This window comes from Felis catus, chromosome B1 (assembly GCF_018350175.1).
Source record: "Felis catus isolate Fca126 chromosome B1, F.catus_Fca126_mat1.0, whole genome shotgun sequence".
NCBI lineage: Eukaryota > Metazoa > Chordata > Mammalia > Carnivora > Felidae > Felis > Felis catus.
In genome coordinates, this window is record NC_058371.1 from 14,363,904 (window position 1) to 14,382,501 (window position 18,598).

Below are 18,598 nucleotides of genomic sequence, written 5' to 3' on the forward strand. Positions count from 1 at the left end.
ACTGGCAAATCCAAATCTGCAGTGTAGACTGGCCAAAGATGTGGTTCCTATGCAAAGCTTACAGGTGGAGACCTAAGAGAGCCAGTGGTACACATGAAGTCTGAAGGCAGTCTCTTGGAGAATTCCCTCTTACTTGGGGAAGCTCATCTTTTTGTTCTAATCAAGTCTTCAGCTGATTGGATGAGGCCCACCCACATTATAGAGGTAAAGCTGCATACTCAGTTCATTAATTTAAATGTTAATGTCACTCAAAAACATTCCCATGTTGACACATAAAATTAGCCACTACACAGCTTGTGTATCCATCAGCAGATGAATGGCTAAACAAAATACGGTGTGTGTGTATGTTTGTGTGTGCGTGTTATTCAGCCTTAAAAAGAAATGAAATTCTGATACATATTATAACATGAATTAATTCTGAAAATATGATGCCTAATGAAATAAACCAGACAAAACAATACTGTAATCATTCCCCTTATGTGAGGTGCCTAGAATAGGCAAATTTAAAGAAAGAATAGTTGTTAGCAGGGACTGGGGGAGGGAAGAATGGCAAGTTAGTGTTTAATGGGTACAGAGTTTCAGTTTGGGATGATGAAGATATTCTGGAGATGACTGGTGATGATGGTTGCCCTTAATGCCACTACATTGTACACTTAAACATGGTTAAAAGGTTGGGGCGCGTGGGTGGCTCAGTCAGGTAAGTGTCGGACTTCGGCTCAGGTCATGATCTTGCAGTACATGGGTTTGAGTCCTGTGTTGGGCTCTGTGCTGACAGCTCAGAGCCTGGATCCTGCTTCAGATTCTGTGTCTCCCTCTCTCTCTGCTCCTCCCCTGCTAGTGCTCTCTCTCTCTCTCTCTCTCTCAATATTAAAAACATTAAAAAATAAAAATAAATACAAATAAAAATGGTTAAAAGGTGAATTTTATCATATGTATATTTTACCACAAAATTTTTTTAAGAGAAGGTAAGGTAAAGAATCTCTTCAGACACAAATTCTGTGAGAATTGATTTCCTTTAGAACTGTAATATACTAAATGCTAAAGGGAATTTCTTCAAGTAGGGAGAGAACAATACCATATGGAAATTTGGATCTCTATAAAGTAATGAAAAATGTAGGCAATAGTAAATAAGTGTGTGACTAGAAGACTTTTTAGTAATTTAAAGTCTTTTTAAATATATTTGCTTATTTATTTATTTTTTTTTCAACGTTTATTTATTTTTGAGACAGAGAGAGACAGAGCATGAACGGGGAGGGGCAGAGAGAGAGGGAGACACAGAATCGGAAACAGGCTCCAGGCTCTGAGCCATCAGCCCATAGCCTGACGCGGGGCTCGAACCCACGGACCGCGAGATCGTGACCTGGCTGAAGTCGGACGCTTAACCGACTGCGCCACCCAGGCGCCCCTATATTTGCTTATTTAAACAAACATAATAAAAATATGTGATGGGGTTTATGAAATATTTAGAAGCAAAATACAGGATATCGCAAAGGTTGGGGGAAAAGAAACTGATATTGTCACAAGGCACGTAAGAAATATAATACTATTTGCAGGTAGTCTGTATATTTTATATGCTAAGGCAGGAGTGGCCAAAACTTTTTTTTATAAATATCCAAATAGTTAAAAATCAGATTTTGAGAAATGTTAAGCAAAATTATAAGGTGTCCTCTTTGATTTCCTGTTTTCCCACCTTCCCTGGTAATAGTATATACTCTACGTAATCTCCAAGCTGAATATAATATGGTGGATCTTACTTTCATGATTAAGTTATGTTATATGGCATATTTAACTTAAAAACGGGAAGATCATCCTGGTGGGCTGGAAAGAATGACATGAGCCCTTTAAAAACAGAGCATTTCTAAAGGGAGACAGAGACAGAGAGAGAGAGAAACAGACTCTTAACTGTAGAGAACAAACGCGGTTACCAGAGAGGAGATGGGGGGGGGGGGCGGGGCAGGCAGATGGAGGAAATAGGGGATAGGGATTAAAGAGTACACATATCATGATGAAATAAAGTAAAATGATAAAATTTAAAAAACAGAGCATTTCTGTAGCTGGTTATAGAGAAGGAAGTCAGATGTTCAAAATACAACAGGCATTTAATGCACCATTTCTGTATCCAGGATGGAGGAACCCACAGGGAAAGGACCTGAAAGTGACGTTTGCTGATAGCCAGTGAGGAAACTTACTCTCAGTCCTTTATGGAGCCATGGGAATTAAACTCAGCCAATAGCAAGAATGTAATTAGGACTGAATTTTTCCCTAGAGCTTCCATATGTGAGAACTCAGCCTGGTTGACACCTTGATTTCAGTTTTGTGATACTTTGAACAGAGAACTCACAAGCTAGACCTTGCTCGAGCTATTAAATGAGTGTAATTTTAAGCAGCCAATTTTGTGGTAATTTGTTCTGCAGCAACAGAAAACTGATAGAGAAGGCCACATACAGTCTCTGCCCTAGGTTTTCTTTTCAGTTTTGGGGGAAATTATTAAAAACATGAAAACCATGGTTAAGTCATGAGCCATAAAAAATTAGGCCACAGGGTGTGTTTGACCCACAAGCTGTCATTTGCTGATCTCTGCCCTAGAATAACCACTGAGAAAATATAGAGATTTTAGAGTTATTACTAATAGTGGAAATAAAATGGAATCATAAAAAAGTTAGTTACTCCAAAACAAGGAAGGAATAGAGGTAGAAAGGATAAAAGAATGTATGTGACAAGTAGAAAACAAATATAGTAGATTTAAACCCAACTGTGTCAATAATCACACTAAATATAAATGGTGTACACTCTCCAACTAAAAGGCAGAAATGATCAGAATGGTTAAAATAAGACCCAACTTTATGATGGCTGCAAAAGAGCTATTTTAAATATGAGGGCCCAGATAAGTTAAAAATGAAAGGAATGAAAAATATCTACCATGAAAATGGAAATAGAAAGTTGCAGTTGCCATATTAACATCAAAGTCAACTTTAGAACAGGGTAGTATTACCAAGGATTTTATACTAATAAATCCGTTCATCAAAGGACGTAAATATGTGTGCACATAACCCTAAAGATGTATACACATAACAGAGTTTCAACTGGGTTTCAATATACTCATAATTGTATACCTTTAGCCACAATCTAATTTTAGAACATTTTGGTTTCCCCAAAAGGAACCCTGTGCTTATTAGCAGTTCCTACCCATTCCCCAGACCTTTCTTCTCCACCCACAAGCCCAAACAACAACTAATTTATTTTCTGTCTCCAGATTTATCCATTCTGAACATTTCACATAAATGGAATCATATACTATATGGTCTTTGTGACTGGGTTCTTACACTTAGCATAGTGTTTTCAACGTTCATCCATGTTGTAGCATATATTAGTACTTAATTCCTTTTTATTGCTGAATAATGTTCCATTGTACAGATATACCAGTTTCATCTATTCATTCATTAATTGGTGTTTATTTGGGTTGTTTCCACTTTCTGGCTATTATGAATAGTATGAACACTACTACACAAGTGTTTGCGTGAACATATGTTTTCATTTTCCTTGGGTAAATACCTGTGAGTGGAATTGCTGGGCCATATGGCAATTTACTGGCTTATTTTAATTACTTATAGGGATCTAGCATTGACCTTTTGTATTTTTATCTAATATGTGTATCTCGGGATAATATGTTTCATAAATATATCGTACGGTTTTTTCCACTGGCTTTTGTTTCATTTTCTTTTTATTGCTGTTAAAGTTTGACTTATATGTATACACACACACACATATACATACACATATATTGTATTCAGTCTTCTTGTTTCTGATGATGGAATCCTTGTATTAGTTATCACAAATGGCTCCAACAGCATCTGGGATTGTTTTCTCTATTCTTTTTTTTTTTTAACATATATATATCATATATATATACATATATATATGTATACACACACATATGGAGAGAGAGAGAGAGAGAGAGAGAGAGAGAGAGAGAGAGAGAGAGAGAGAATCTTAAACAGGCTCCATGCTCAGCACAGAGCCCGACTCAGGGCTTAATCCCACAACCCTGGGATCATGACCTAAGCCAAAATCAAGTTGGACACTCACCTGACAGAGCCACCCAGGCACCCCTGTTTTCCTCTATCCTTCAGTAAAGTCAAAAAATTGTTTATTATTGATCCTTTATCTATCTGGAGCTGATTTCTCATTTTCTTTAAAGGTGACTTGAGATGAGGCCGGGTGGTGAAGGATACTTAGTGAGGTGCAAGCAATTGTGAAGAGAAAGATTTCTGGAAGGAGCAAGTTGACAGTTGCCCTTTGTTGGTTTGCTAAAGGAGCTCTCGGCAAGACAGTAGAGAAAGTGGTGAAAAGGGAAGGTAGTCATTAGTAAAATGCCATTTTGCTCATTATAGTTTTAATGGTGCAAGGTTCACTTTTAGGGCAGATGTATGAAACCTGCCTGTCTTGTGATCCTTCCAGGGTTCACAGATTCCCGGAATTTACTTTTCTTTCAGTGTCATCTTCTTTCTCCTTCTTTTAAAATAAAACTTATTATACCAGGATTGTAAGAAACGATAAGAAACTGTGATTTCCAGTCACACTCATCACGTTTAATCACAGTATCTTCCTGGTTTTCAGAAATAACTTTGAAATCCATTTAAAATGTCAGTTGCTTTAGTGTAGTCAGTGTCGAAAGCAGGAAATGTGTAAAAGCCGTGGGTCTTTTGCCTCCAATTTGATACTCTGTGTTGTGAGATTTGATTCCTTAGAAGCAAGTCTACGAAATTAGATGGTCGGCTATGGCAGAACGTTGAGTGTGTAAGAGAAAAAAACATAGGCCCTAAGGCTTGTGGACTGTTCATGTGTTCAGTTTGGGTGGGATATAAGAATAATGAAGTTTCTAAGGTAAAGTAAGGGCCATAGGTTTTATTTGGGTCATTTTCCAAAATGTCTTTTGTATTAGCAAAATGTATTACCGTGCCATTAATAGCTAACGCTTGTATAATTACAGTTCGTTTAAAAATCCATCTCCTGGGTTCCGGATCGTTCTCCACTCTTTGGTAGCAGTGTAACCTTCCGCACATTACTTACTTATTCTTTTTTTGGTTTGAGAGTCCTCACCTATAAAATAAGAATTAAAACTACCTATAGAGTAGTTACGAGGATTTAAAATCGGCATTTGTATTTAGCACAATGCCTGGAATACATAAAGTCCCCCTGAATTGCAGCTCTTGTCATTGCTTCCCTACATTGTGCTAAATTTCCAAGTCCTTTAGCTTTAGTCCTTTAGCCCTTTAGTCCTTTAGTCCTTTAGCTTAGTCCTTTAGCTGTGATTGAAGGACGTTGGCGTTTACATTCCATGTCCTACCTTGAGGGCGAGCTGGAGAGTGAAAGAGTAGACACTGTGATCCTCTAGTAGCTAAGGGTGTCCAAAGGTTCTCAGAGAAGGAGAGTCTGAAAGGTCAAAAGTTAACTTTAGATTTTGAATGAAAAGTGTTTTGTTTTGTTTTTTTAATTTTTTTTTCAACGTTTATTTATTTTTGGGAGAGAGAGAGAGACAGAGCATGAATGGGGGAGGAGCAGAGAGAGGGAGACACAGAATCGGAAACAGGCTCCAGGCTCTGAGCCATCAGCCCAGAGCCTGATGCGGGGCTCGAACTCACGGACCGCGAGATCGCGACCTGGCTGAAGTCAGACGCTTAACCGACTGCGCCACCCAGGCGCCCCTTGAATGAAAAGTTTTGAAAGAAATTAAAACGAGTGGGTCGAGTGGGTCATCGCAGTCCAAATGATTTTAAGTGGAATGCTATTTTATGTCCATGAGATATGCTCATTGTTTTAATTTGGTTGTTTTAAGTGGGTTCCACATCACCATTGTTTTTATCAACGGTGTCTTCAAAGGTAAAGTCAGGCCTCGGCCAGGCTATTTGAGTTGCTCTTGATTTTGGGATTAACTGTGGTGGTTGTTGTTTTAAAATAAAAATGTTACAGTCTTTGGTAAACAGCTCTTTAGAGTGCTGTCAGAAGCAGAAGTTCATGTGGAAAGAGCTATTGATTGCTGATGGCTTTTTTGACATGATAATAATCGAATCAACTGGAAAGTCTTGAGGATCTGCTGTGAATGAGCTCCTTGCTGGTCATGAATATTCAAGCACTTTCAAAAATCCAGCTCCAAAGTCCCCTGCTTCTGAGGACAGCCACAAGTACTCCTGTTCTTTGGATTCTGGTAGCATTGTTTGCACCTTTCTTTGTAGTTCTAAATTGGGCCTTGCAACATCATTATTTGTTTTTTTTTCTTTTCCCTAATAAAATAGAAATGCCTTAGGACACAGACTGTTAGCCATTCAGATAAGCTCCACAGGTAATTTATCAACAGATGAATTACTGAATATCCATCATGCCCAAAGCCCTGTGCCTTAGGTGTACAAACAGGAGACTTACACAACTCTTGTCCTTGTCATTTTATTCTGCATAGTGCCTCGTCTCCTCCTTGACTTTTTTTCTCTCCTTTTCCGAGATGCCCTCTTTTCCCTCCAACTTCTCTTGCCACGACTTCACAGTGTGTTTTGTTCCTTCCTCGAGTAGACTTCTGAGTGATGGAGGTGCCTGAGGCGTGTTCCTGAACTCTTCTCTTTTCAATACGCACTCTCTCTAGGGGATCTCATTAATTCTCATGCATTTAAAGTATCATCTTTGTGTCAGTGACTTTCAATTTTATATCTCTGGTCCAGACACTTCTGAACATCCAGCCTCCATATTCTAATCGCCTTTGAAGTTTCATGGGTATCGGAAAATTAAACGTCTTAAAAAACACCCTCGGTGCTACCCCAGGATCTGGTCCCACCCTCCAGGAAGGCACCTTCGTGCACCCACCTGGCCATTAAAACTCCTGGCAGTGATCTTGGGCACCTCTTCTCTTTCACCCTGCACACGAGTCCATCACCAAGTCCTGTTGAGTCTGCCTCCCAACATATTCTTCCTCTGGGCTCTACTCTCTATTCACTGCTCAAAGGCCAGCCCGTGGTGCAGGTAGAACGGCCCCCTTTGGCCCCGCTGGTCCAATCACTTGAGTCATCACGGCGGTTTCTTAAAAATCATAAAGCAGATCATGCTTTAAAATTCCTCCTCAGCTCTCATTGTTCTTAAGGTTTAGAAATCTTCCCCATAGCTTCACGACTCTACCATAAGGCTTTCATTTCCAGTCCCAACACTTCCGTAATTCAGCAAATGGTAACGTCCTTTAAATCCCAAATTTGCCAAGTACCCTCCTCCCACAGTTCAGGGTTTGTCCGTGAGCCCTACCTTTTGAGGACCCCCTTTACCAAACGAAGCCCCGCCGACCCGCTCTGCTTAACCGGCCTTTCCACACACAGGCTCCACCCAGCTCCTCACTAAATCAGGTCCCGTTGTTCTTTTTTATCCTGAAGTATCCTGAACCCTTCCTTTATGTCCCCGTGGTAATTGGTAAGACTTAGGTCGTTAGATGATTGTTTGCCCAACATCTGGCTCCCCTGTTGTTCTGTAGGACCCATGAAGGCGAAGGTCTCGTCTGCTTCAGTCACACTTCAGGCCCAGTACCTGACATGGTGCAAAGTCAGTAAATATTTGTGGAACGGATAGACCGAAGAGGAAATAATAGTTCAAAAGCGCGTGGAAATACTGTGTAACCGAATGTGCTTAAAACTTAAGGCTATAATACGGAAATAAATTTCTGACAGCCCCGTGAAGACCTTTAGTTTGTGATGAAACCAGGCTTCTGCTCTTTTTTTGACCTATCACATCTTAGCATTGTCATTCCCAAGAATATATGGGACCACGGGGGAAAAAAATATATATCTTGTATCAGTTTGATGGCAAATGTTTATCGATCACACATTTTTTGTCGTTGTCGTTTTATTTCTCATGGTGCCTGGTACTTTTCTAGAAGTTTGGGATCTAGCTGGTGCGATATATGTCCCCTGGGGGACAGACAGTAAGCAAGAACACAGAAAATGTGAGTGCTTGCGAAATACTATACTATGAACTAAATAGAACAGAGTGATGGCATGGGTGGGATGGTTAGAGAAGTCCTATTTGAGTGAAAAGGCGACCTGGGAGCTGAGGCCTGAGTGACAAGAGTCAAGCCTGCCAGCCGGAGGGCAGAAGTACATGTGGAAAGAGCTATTGATTGCCGAGGCAGGTACTGCCTGTTGTGTTTGAGAAATGGAGCGATGGCCAGTGGTCCCGGAGCAGAGAGAAGAGCAGAGAAGGAGGAGTACACACTTTTGGGGGTAGAGAAGCCGGGGTTTCAAGTTCTGACTCTCCCCTTCCTGGTTATCGATCACAACAAAATGGAGGCCATCATGGACGCCAGCTCGTAGGCGATGTTGCTAAATAAGACGGTGAGGGTAAATGTTAGTAATAATGCACATCATTGATAATTTAAACATCATTAACCTACCTTCCATAGAACTTCTGTCCAGGGAAAACCGGTAGCCTGAATGTTAAACTAATGGCTGTGTTTCTGTGTTTAATAGCTTGCTAATAGACAGTCTTTTGAAACGGCGTTGCTACTTACTTACAAACATTCATATTTACATTGATGTCTCGCAAAAGGTTAAAAAGCTGAAGAGAGAACTCTCACAGATGAAGCAGGAATTGCTCTATAAAGAACAAGGCTTTGAGACATTGCAACAGTGAGTATAAAAATACTGAAATTCACTTTAGAATAATTGAAAGCCCCCTAACTAATACAAAGAAAATAGAAGTACATTGGGGCGCCTGGGTGGCTCGGTCGGTTGGGCGTCCGACTGCGGCTCAGGTCATGATCTCACGGTTTGTGAGTCCGAGCCCCGCGTCGGGCTCTGTGCTGACAGCTTGGAGCCCGGAGCCTGCTTCGGATTCTGTGTCTCCCTCGCTCTCTGCCCCTCCCTCGCTTGCACTCAGTCTCTCTCTATCTCAAAAATAAATAAACATTAAAAAAAAAAAAAAGAAAAGTACAGATTACATAAGAGATTTCTCCAAGAAACATGAAGTAAAAAGCTCAGAGCTCTGCACCAGAAACCAAAGAAAACCAATCAACCAACAAAAAAACGTGGGGGGAAATCTGTACACGTTGAAGAGGTCTGAAGTTTTATCTGTCATCAGAGATCCAAAGAAACCAGTGGGAATGTTAACTTTGTGGCCCGGGCACCTGCTCTGAATTTGAGGTATGGAACCAAGGGACGAGGCACAGGAAGTGCCCCCACATTGGGCTCCTGCGGCTGCACGAGGTGAGCCTCTGCTGCCCTGAGCCCGGGGTTGATCTCAGGGAGCAAGTCAGGTTGTCCGTGAGGAGCTTGAGTGAGTTCCTCATTTCCTGTGTCCCTTCTGTCCTTTCCAGTTCTGTAGTCAAGTCTGATAGGCTGGGCCAAGTTAAGGAAAATATGGCTGACAGAGGGCAGCAGAACCTGGGATCTCCCGCCCCATTCCCGGCCCCCAGAAGCCACTGTTCTCCCTGCTGACGAGGTGCGGCCCAGCTAAAGCCTGGCAGGCACACCGAACTTTCCAGCCCTCCCGATCCTACCACAGGGTCTCTGGTGCGAGGCAAGAAGCTGATGGTTTTCACAGCCACATGACTGCAGAGAGGATTAAAGGCATGATCCCTCAAAAGGCATTTAACTGTTTTTTACTTCCCTCCTCTGTGTACAGGGCCCTCTGCCAACTGCGGAGCAGGGTTTACAGAGAGAGTCCCTGATTGCCTGCTTGTTCCTCCCCCGCCCTCCCCTCTGTAGCCACCCAAGGCAGATGGCATTACCCTTTGAAAGATCCTGTATATTTGTTGGCCAGACAAACCACAAGCTGGGTGTTCTGTGTGTTTGCACGATGAGTTATACGTCAGGACGCCAGTCATGACTCTTGACCACCAGTCCCGTGACTTTGGCTTCAGAGACTGGTTTTATGGCTCAGTCTTCTTCCTGGCCACTCACTCATGTCATCATAACCATTTTATTCTTCCAGATGCTCCTGTCCTAGTGGTTTTCAAACCTGACTGCGTATCAGAATAATCTGTTTAAAAAAAAAAAACTATTTTTGGTCTCCATCTAGGTATATTTTATGAGATCCCCAGGTGGTTCTCAAGTATAGCTGTGTTCTAAGAACCTCAGCAGACTGCAGAGCCCCCCCCCCCTTCAAAACTGAGCAGATCTAGAATGCCACAGATGTGATATTTAGTAAATTGCGTATCAACATAAAGGAGGGCTTTGTGGTGCCAGTGGAGAGAGGACACAAACTTTGAAGAGTGCCACAAACCGTTTAGCTATACGGTAAACATTCTTAAGGCACGTGAAATTCTAACTCATGTCACCACCCGGGATTAAAGGTTAGCCAAACTTTGCTGTTTTTGTTATATTGATATAACAATGCTGTATTGTTTTAAAGCAGTTTGCTTGCAAGCAATTTTTATAGGAATCTGAGGCATGTTTAAGAATCTGTCAATAACATTCCACCAGAAAACAATAGACATCTGTTGTAGAAATCCAGGCATTCTCTTGCAATGATTCTAAGCCCTTGAACCAAAGGCAGAAAGATACGATATCTAACATCAGAGACCTCTCTTGTTGATCCTAACTATAGACAAAATAAAGCTGTTTTCATTCAGATGTTAACTACCATACTACTAGAACATTGGACAAAAATTGATTGAACCCAGAGACCATACTTTCCAAGAAACCACATTCCTGATACTATAAAGGAACTTTTACTTGGAGTTTTGACAGAAAATATGTTTCAGGAAAAGATGGAAATAGAATCCTACTGCATGCTTTACCACCTCTCATTTATTCACGATAGAGTGGAATATTTTTGCCAAATCTGGGGCTATAATATAATTTAAACTCAGGCTTTCATTTTACTGGGTACAGTAGTTTATGCTGGATGAATGAATGTAGCTTTATTCTCTACATTATTCATTTCAGTCTGTGGTCCCAAAGTTGACTTTGGCCTCGGCAATAGCAGAGCTTATGTGTAGATGGACATTTCTACTTTGCCACCTGCAGCATCCACTCAAATGTGGATAATGAGAAGGGATGGATGAAGCACTGAGCAAGCCAAAAGTATATACCTATTCTGTGAAAATTTGGCTCAGGGGGTACATATTTGCCAGGGAAGGTGTGCAAATGGGACTCTCTTATCTTTCGGGAGAGACGAAGACATAGGGGAAATTAAAAACGGTGCACAGAAAAAAAACAAAAGGAAAACATTTGTTTTTTATTTTTTTTAGGGAAGAATATAAAATGGCATTTCTCAAATCAAGAACAAAAAACACAGTAGTTTGTCTTAAAGATCAGCAAATAACGCCCATATTTTGTTTGATTTTTGTTTGGTTTTATTTTATGGTCGGTTAGGGTCGAAAAAGAGAGAAGAGGTGGGAGACGCAGAGTTGAGGAGAAAAAGAGGAAGAGGAACAGTTAGAGGAGAACGGAGGTGTTCAAAGGGGGAGGAAGAAGGGAGAGAAAGCCCAGAAGGAGCTCCGCGGTGGGCGCTGAGTTGAGATGGCCTGTCCTCGTCGTGTTTAGCACCCAACTGAGCGAGCAGTGGGCGGCCAGGAGATTTTTGTCTAGTTCTGAAGCTCTCTGAAATGTAAATGAGCAGGCTTGAAGTAGTCCTGCCTTTATTTTTAAGTGTTAAAGTTAATTTCTGAGAACGGCTCACCTACTTTTTTTGTTTTCAGATGTTAAAGTTGATTTGTGACTTCAAGACCTGTTTTGCGGTTAGATTCTGAAGGTTTTTCACAAATAGAAAGCAATCACTTGGGCTTTAGAAATTCCTTTTGACACAGTTTAAGAGTCCTGTGTTAGTAGCTACTTCATGAAATCTCAGGGCTTTGTGGGTTTTTTTTTTTTAATTAAAATAAGTTTTTTTGCCTCAACTACTCAGTTGGTAGATACAGTACTTAAGGGAGCCAACAATTTCCCTGATGAATCCTTTCCCAGAGAAATGGAATTCGCCAATATTCAAAGTACCCCCAGTGATTTTTATCGAATATTCCAAGTGTAATAGGAGAGCCCTAAGCCCGAGTCTGTCCTTTTGAGGATTATGCCCCGACTAGCTAAGTGTTTATGCAATCTCAAGGCTAACGTCGGGTAAACTTCCTGGTCTTACTTTTCCTACTTGGAGGAAGTGTGACTAATAGATCTCTAGGGTCCCTTCCCACCCTAAACACTGTGTGCGTGCGCACGCGGCTGCTTAATTCAGTGATGCCGTTGGTTGTACTGTATTATCGAACAACCTGATGATGAAATTTATTTGATCTTAGGTTAAGAGTGTTCGGCAATCAAATACTTACTAAAACGGTACTTGGGGAAGTAGGTTATCTACAAACTGCACTTGCTCGAGTCAACTTGGAAGAGTAAGATGGCATCATTGGTGGGTGGTTGTTTGGTTTTTGTTTTGTTTTTTCAGATCAGTCCCTTCACACTGACATAAATGTCCATCATTACATGTTTTAAACCGAACGAGCGCAGAGCCAGTTTTCTGTGGCTTCACGGATGCCATTTCTCTGTGGACAAGACAAAGAATTATGTCCAAGAGTGAGAGCTCTTGGCCAGTGGGGCAGAAGCATAGCCGTATGTTCTTCAAGTGAACCCTGAATTGTATTCAAAATGAATCCCGGGCAGCATCAGTGGCTGGAGAGTGATAGTGAGGGTCCTGTTAAACCATTTTTTTTTTTAACGTTTACTTATTTTTGAGACAGAGAGAGACAGAGCATGAACAGGGGAGGGGCAGAGAGAGAGAGGGAGACACAGAATCTGAAACAGACTCCAGGCTCCGAGTCAGCAGCACAGCGCCCGACACGGGGCTCGAACTCACGGACCGCGAGGTCATGACCTGAGCCGAAGTCAGACGCTTAACCGACTGAGCCACCCAGGCCGCCCCTGCCACTTTTTTTTTTTTTTTTTTAAGAATTAGGTAATTTGGTTGGGCCCTTCATGCACAAAGAATTAGGTTACTTGAAACCCCCTGACATAGGGTGACCATGCAAACTGTAAGGACATTTGGTGAGCAGATCTGCAGGGGTGACGGATGAGCTGGTGGAAGAACTCTTTATTCAACGTTAGCACCTCTGCTCTTCTGCCTGGTTCCTAGATTTGAACTCGTCCACAAGGCAAGCAGTTTTACCTCGACTCATAACGGCCGTAAAACAGAAGGAGCACTTTTCACGTATTTGAAAACCAACAGGAAACTAACCACACAATCCAAATATGTAGGATTCTCACTGGTATAAATAATAATCACTCCCGTTTACGCATCGCCCACCAGCTCCTAGGCACCGTACTTGGTTTTGCACAGACATCAGGGCATGTAAGATGAGGCGACAGTGAGGGATCTGCACTTCCTGTAGTTGTTCAGTTTATTGGCACCTCTGTCCTGCTAAATCCTTTCCCGGTGGCCTTAACCTGTCTCAGGGTGGAGGTCGGATTAGCGTGAGGTTTGAATTCAGCCAGTGGAAGGATCGCCCAAACTGACTCAAGACAAAATGACCGAGCTTGAAAATGTTGAGAAACGGACTGGGCGTGAGGTGGGCGATGGGGGAGTGTGAGCTAGGAGTGGTTGGAAGAGAAAATGGGAGAACAGTCGGCTTGAAAGCACGATGTCGGTATGTGGGAAGAAAGTCGCAAAGTCACCAGCCAACTACGATCGTCCAAAAACCAGCTCCTGCTGTTTGTGTAACTTGTACTCTGTCAACAGTCTTTAACATTTTTCTTTCTTCTTTCTTTCTTTCTTCCTTTCTTCTTTCTTCCTTTCTTCTTTCTTCTTTCTTTCTTTCTTCTTTCTTCTTTCTTTCTTTCTTTCTTTCTTTCTTTCTTTCTTTCTTCCCTCTTTCTTCCTTTCTTCTTTCTTTCTTTCCTCTTTCTTTCTTTCTTTCTTTCTTTCTTTCTTTCTTTCTTTCTTCCTTCTTTCTTTCTTCCTTTCTTTCTTTCTTCTTTCTTCTTTCTTTCTTTCTTTCCTCCCTCTTTCTTTCCTCTTTCTTTCTTCCCTTTCTTTCTTTCTTTCTTCCTTCCTTCTTTCTTTCTTCCTTCTTTCTTTCTTCCTTTCTTTCTTTCTTCTTTCTTCTTTCTTTCTTTCTTTCCTCCCTCTTTCTTTCCTCTTTCTTTCTTTCTTCCCTTTCTTTCTTTCTTTCTTCCTTTCTTCCTTTCTTCCTTTCTTTCCTTTTCTTCCTTTCCTTCTTTTTTCTTTTCACAGAATTGATAAGAAAATGTCTGGAGGCCAGAGTGGCTATGAACTCAGTGAAGCCAAAGCCATTCTAACTGAACTGAAATCTATCAGAAAGGCTATCAGCTCAGGAGAAAAAGAAAAACAAGATCTGATGCAGGTACGTTACAAATATTTTGTGAAGTCGGACAGCTACCTTCTGGGGCCCCAGAAACTCTTATCGGGGCAGAAGCTCTCCATCGGAATCCGGATGGCCCTTTATCACCCTGCCTCATTCACATAGAACTTGCTCCCATGGGAGATGTTTGTGGGCACTGAGGCAACAGGCTGCCGTGAACGCGTTGGTTCCGAGGTTCTGATGTGCTTCTTTGAAGGCAGGCTTTGGATGGCCTTTGAGACAGGACGTGCTGGATCCCAGAGTCCACGTGAGATTAGCATTTGGGGGCACCTGCAACTCACTGAAACTTCATGTGGAAACCAGATAAGCAGGGTTACCTAAACTGTGATCCTCAGCTGGGGACACACAAAGGGTACGTCACCTGTCAACAGCAGGTCGAGGATATGCCCTGAGGAGTATGGGAAAGGCATGTGAGGAGCTTCAAAAAGCTTTGCGCCACCCTAGGTGATTCTGAGGTGCCAGCTGGGGGTGGGGAATGCCGACCCAGCTGGGGGGTGCCCATCTAGTCATCATAGGAAAGCTGCCGGTGGCAGAAAATCCCCGTGTTAAACCTGTATAGTTCTCAGCCCAAAGGTGAGCCAGCCTTGTGGGTACAAGAAACAACCATTCAGTGATCAGTGTCCTGCATTTTAAACACGTATAGTCAGCAGGTGCAGTCAGATTTGGGGGGTTTTTAAAGAGCATATCTGTTCCTTCTCTTACCTTCCCTCCATCCCATAATGATCACAAGGTCCAAGAATTCTTTGTATTTCAGATATTTGGGGTTCTGAGTAAGGATTCAGTCTGTGTCTTTGGGAAAATGTTAGAGCCAGTGGCAATGTTTGCATTCTTAGTAGAACCTCTACATTTAAATACTATATTCAAGTACCTCATATCAGTTTTCAGAATGCCAACGGAATGTAGGTACATGTTCTTAAACACCTATACATTCGGGGAATTTTGAAATAACCTGCAGGAAGAGATCAAATAGAAAAGACAGTAGTGATAATGGCGAATCCTTGTAAGTATTGACTGTGTGCTGGGCAGTCTTCTCCCTGCCTTGCACGAAAGTAGTTCAGTTAATTCTGACAACAGCCCTTGGGCATGTATTGTTCTCACTTACAGACAAGGAAATTGCAGGACACAAAAGTTAAGTAGCCTCCTTAAAGTCACACAGCTCAGGAGTGGCAGGACTTTGGTTCAAACCTAGGCAGTCTTGCTCCAGAATATGTGGTTTTAAACATATATGGGAAACATAGAAAACTTTATTTGGATATATTTCTATTTTGTTCTAAAGCGATCCTGATGATTAAAACAGTAATTCCTAAAATGCACATCAGAGGTCCTTTGGAAAAAAATTAATAGTTAGGTTGAGCAAATTTATGTCGGAATTTTATAATTCAGCAATCTTAGGTTATCTTTGATTCTTCCAGTAAAGAAGAAATTTGGATTTATAAACAGACCAGATTAAGTTACAAGATTAGAGTCCTTTTCAGTTACTAAAGTATATAAAATAATTAACTAGTAGATACAGAAATCGAGAGTAGAGCTAAGAAGGACATTAGGTGGGTAGCTTCCATGACTTTCAGACCTCTTTGACCATGACCCACATGGTCATGGATACATTCTACGTGAAAACCCAGTCACACACAAATGTCTTTATGTTTGGACACACACACACATACACACACACACACCATATATCACAGATGTTTGCCTGCTCTTAATACTAGTAATGCGGTCTGAATTGACTTTCTAGTCTCTTCTTTTTCAGCACAAAACATGCCAGTCATGACCTACTAAATTGATAAGGTATACTGTCATCCCAGACAGGCTTGAAAAAATACCACTCTTTCCACTCTACAGGTGAAAAAATAGAAAAGACTTGCCCAAAGTCACTAAAAGGCTTCTATGTTCTTTTCTGTGATATATTTGATATGATCGTTGAAGTCTCATCCCTCTTGTATTTACATTTTGCATAAATGAACCCTTGAAAAAGAAAATAAAAAAGGCTAGGTAAAAGGCACTTGTCAGATCTCTGATATTTCTAGTTTTGGGGGGACACTTCTTATTTTTTTTTTGTAAAAATTGTAAATATCAGGATTAAATCCTGGCTTAAAGTTGGCAATAATGAGCTTCTTACCATTTTTATTAGTGTTAGGGCCAGGGGAGGGTTGGGAACAATTTAGTTAAGATTTTTCTCTTTCTTTTTTTTTTTTTTTTTTAATTTTTTTTTTTTAACATTTATTTATTTTTTGAGACAGAGAGAGACAGAGCATGAATGGGGGAGGGGCAGAGAGAGAAGGAGACACAGAATCGGAAGCAGGCTCCAGGCTCTGAGCCATCAGCCCAGAGCCTGACGCGGGGCTCGAACTCACAGACCGCGAGATCGTGACCTGGCTGAAGTCGGACGCTTAACCGACTGCGCCACCCAGGCGCCCCAAGATTTTTCTCTTTCTTAATACTTTCACTTGCTCACATCCTCTCTTGAAAGTAAGCTCAGTATATTAAACATGGGTGGCAATGACAGGCCCATTCATTGTTGATTTATTCACTTTACAAAACCAGACATTATCACCCTGGCATTGCCGTGCAGTCAGTGTAAAGATGGGCTGGGACCAGCTGCCAGCACTTCAGCTTCTGGGCCTCAGTTTCCTCATCTCTGACGTTACCAGGAGCGGATAATCTCTTGGGTCCCATCCAGACGTAAAATGGCATAATTACGGAAGTCCGCTAAGTAGGAAGTTTTCTTCTATATCTAAAATGAGATTGCACTGTAGGTATTCCACATTTACATCATTTCTGCTGTATGAAGTGAGTAGTTAAGATGAGTCATTTTAAAATAGAGATCTTTTTGGGGCTCCTGGGTGGCTCAGTCGTTAAGCATCCGACTCTTGGTTTTGGCTCAGATCATGATCTCACGGTCGGCGCGTTTGAGCCCCACATGGGGTTCTGCACTAACAGCGTGGAGCCCGCTTGGGATTCTCCCTCTCATCCTCTCTTTCTGGCCCTCTCCCGCTTGGACTCTTTTTCTCTCTCAAAATAAATAAATAAACCTTACAAAATAAATACATTTTAAAAATAGAAATCTTTTCGATTGTTAAAAATAAGAAACGTATGTACTAAATGTAAAGGTGCCATTAAGCACAGCGTGAATAATTCCAGCTTGGGAAAGGTAAGATAATCTGTTTATTATGACCCCACACACTTCCAGAGTCACACGGGTGTATGTGGGAAATTAGGTTCTAATCGTATTTTTTCAATAATTTAAAGTGATACATACCTGTTAAAGTAGCTGTTTTTTTTTCCTATCGAGATCACTTCTTTCAATTTAATTTTACCTGCTGGGTGAGTCTTGCCATCCTAAATGTTAAGTTTCACGTAAGACTTTGTGTTTCCTGAACAGAGTCTCGCTAAGCTGCGGGAGCGGTTCCATTTGGACCAGAGCACGGGCACATCCGAGCCAGATTTGAGGTCCAGTCCTGTGAACTCCCATTTATCTCTCTCCAGACAGACCCTTGACGCCGGGTCACAAACCAGCATTTCTGGAGATGTAAGTTACCCACGTGAACGGTTGGCCCCAGCGCTGGCCATGATGGGCCTGAATTACAACATGGATGGCAAGTGGGACGGGTGCTCGCTAGGTGGTTTGAATTCCAACTGTGTGGGTTCAATATTTCATATTCAGAGATCGGTTTTAAAAATAAGAGCCTTATCTTTTCTGTCTGGATGTCACACGTATCAGGATTTGTCCGTATGAATGGTTTTGCTCAGACTTTCTCATATTTATTCAGAGACATTATTGAAAGGTTACAGACACATAAAAATTTAAGTTTTCCCTATTAAATTTAGAGTCTTAGAAATTTAGAGCTTTTCAATTAAACATTGAGGCTGATGAGAAACAAAAAAATATGCCTTTAAAAGCTAACAGATTTTTTTTTTATATCCAAGGTTGTTTATATTAAAATGCATGTATGGTTTATGCCCAGCATTTGAAAATATCTACTATGGCTTTGAAAACTATTACCTATTTTGCCTTCTCTTTGGGATGCTGTTTAGCAGACATTTCCTTTTCAGTACGTTCCCAGTTTGCGTATTCTGTTCTGCGTCCTTGAATTCTGTGCTATGAAAATAAAACAGGCAGAGATCAGCAGTAGGACTTACCTGTTTGAAAAATCATTTTTTGAAGTTGTTTAGTTAATATCATGCCTTTGGAAGCTAAATGATGGAAATTTTGGCTCATGGAGACGAAATTAGTTTCAGTTCGTAAATTTTATTGACCTGTATTCC

At 41.3% G+C, this 18,598-nt stretch overlaps 1 protein-coding gene across 4 annotated transcripts in view; it reads left to right on the plus strand.

Moving 5' to 3' along the window:
- WWC2 (WW and C2 domain containing 2) overlaps positions 1–18,598 on the plus strand; it is a 210,298-nt gene that overhangs the window by 125,823 nt on the left and 65,877 nt on the right. For all 4 annotated transcript variants that reach the window (XM_045055201.1, XM_023252316.2, XM_023252317.2 and 1 more), the window contains 3 exons: positions 8,575–8,654; positions 14,182–14,311; positions 17,715–17,861. In XM_045055201.1, the coding sequence (XP_044911136.1) occupies positions 8,575–8,654; positions 14,182–14,311; positions 17,715–17,861 (357 nt within the window). The remainder of the gene's footprint in view (positions 1–8,574; positions 8,655–14,181; positions 14,312–17,714; positions 17,862–18,598) is intronic.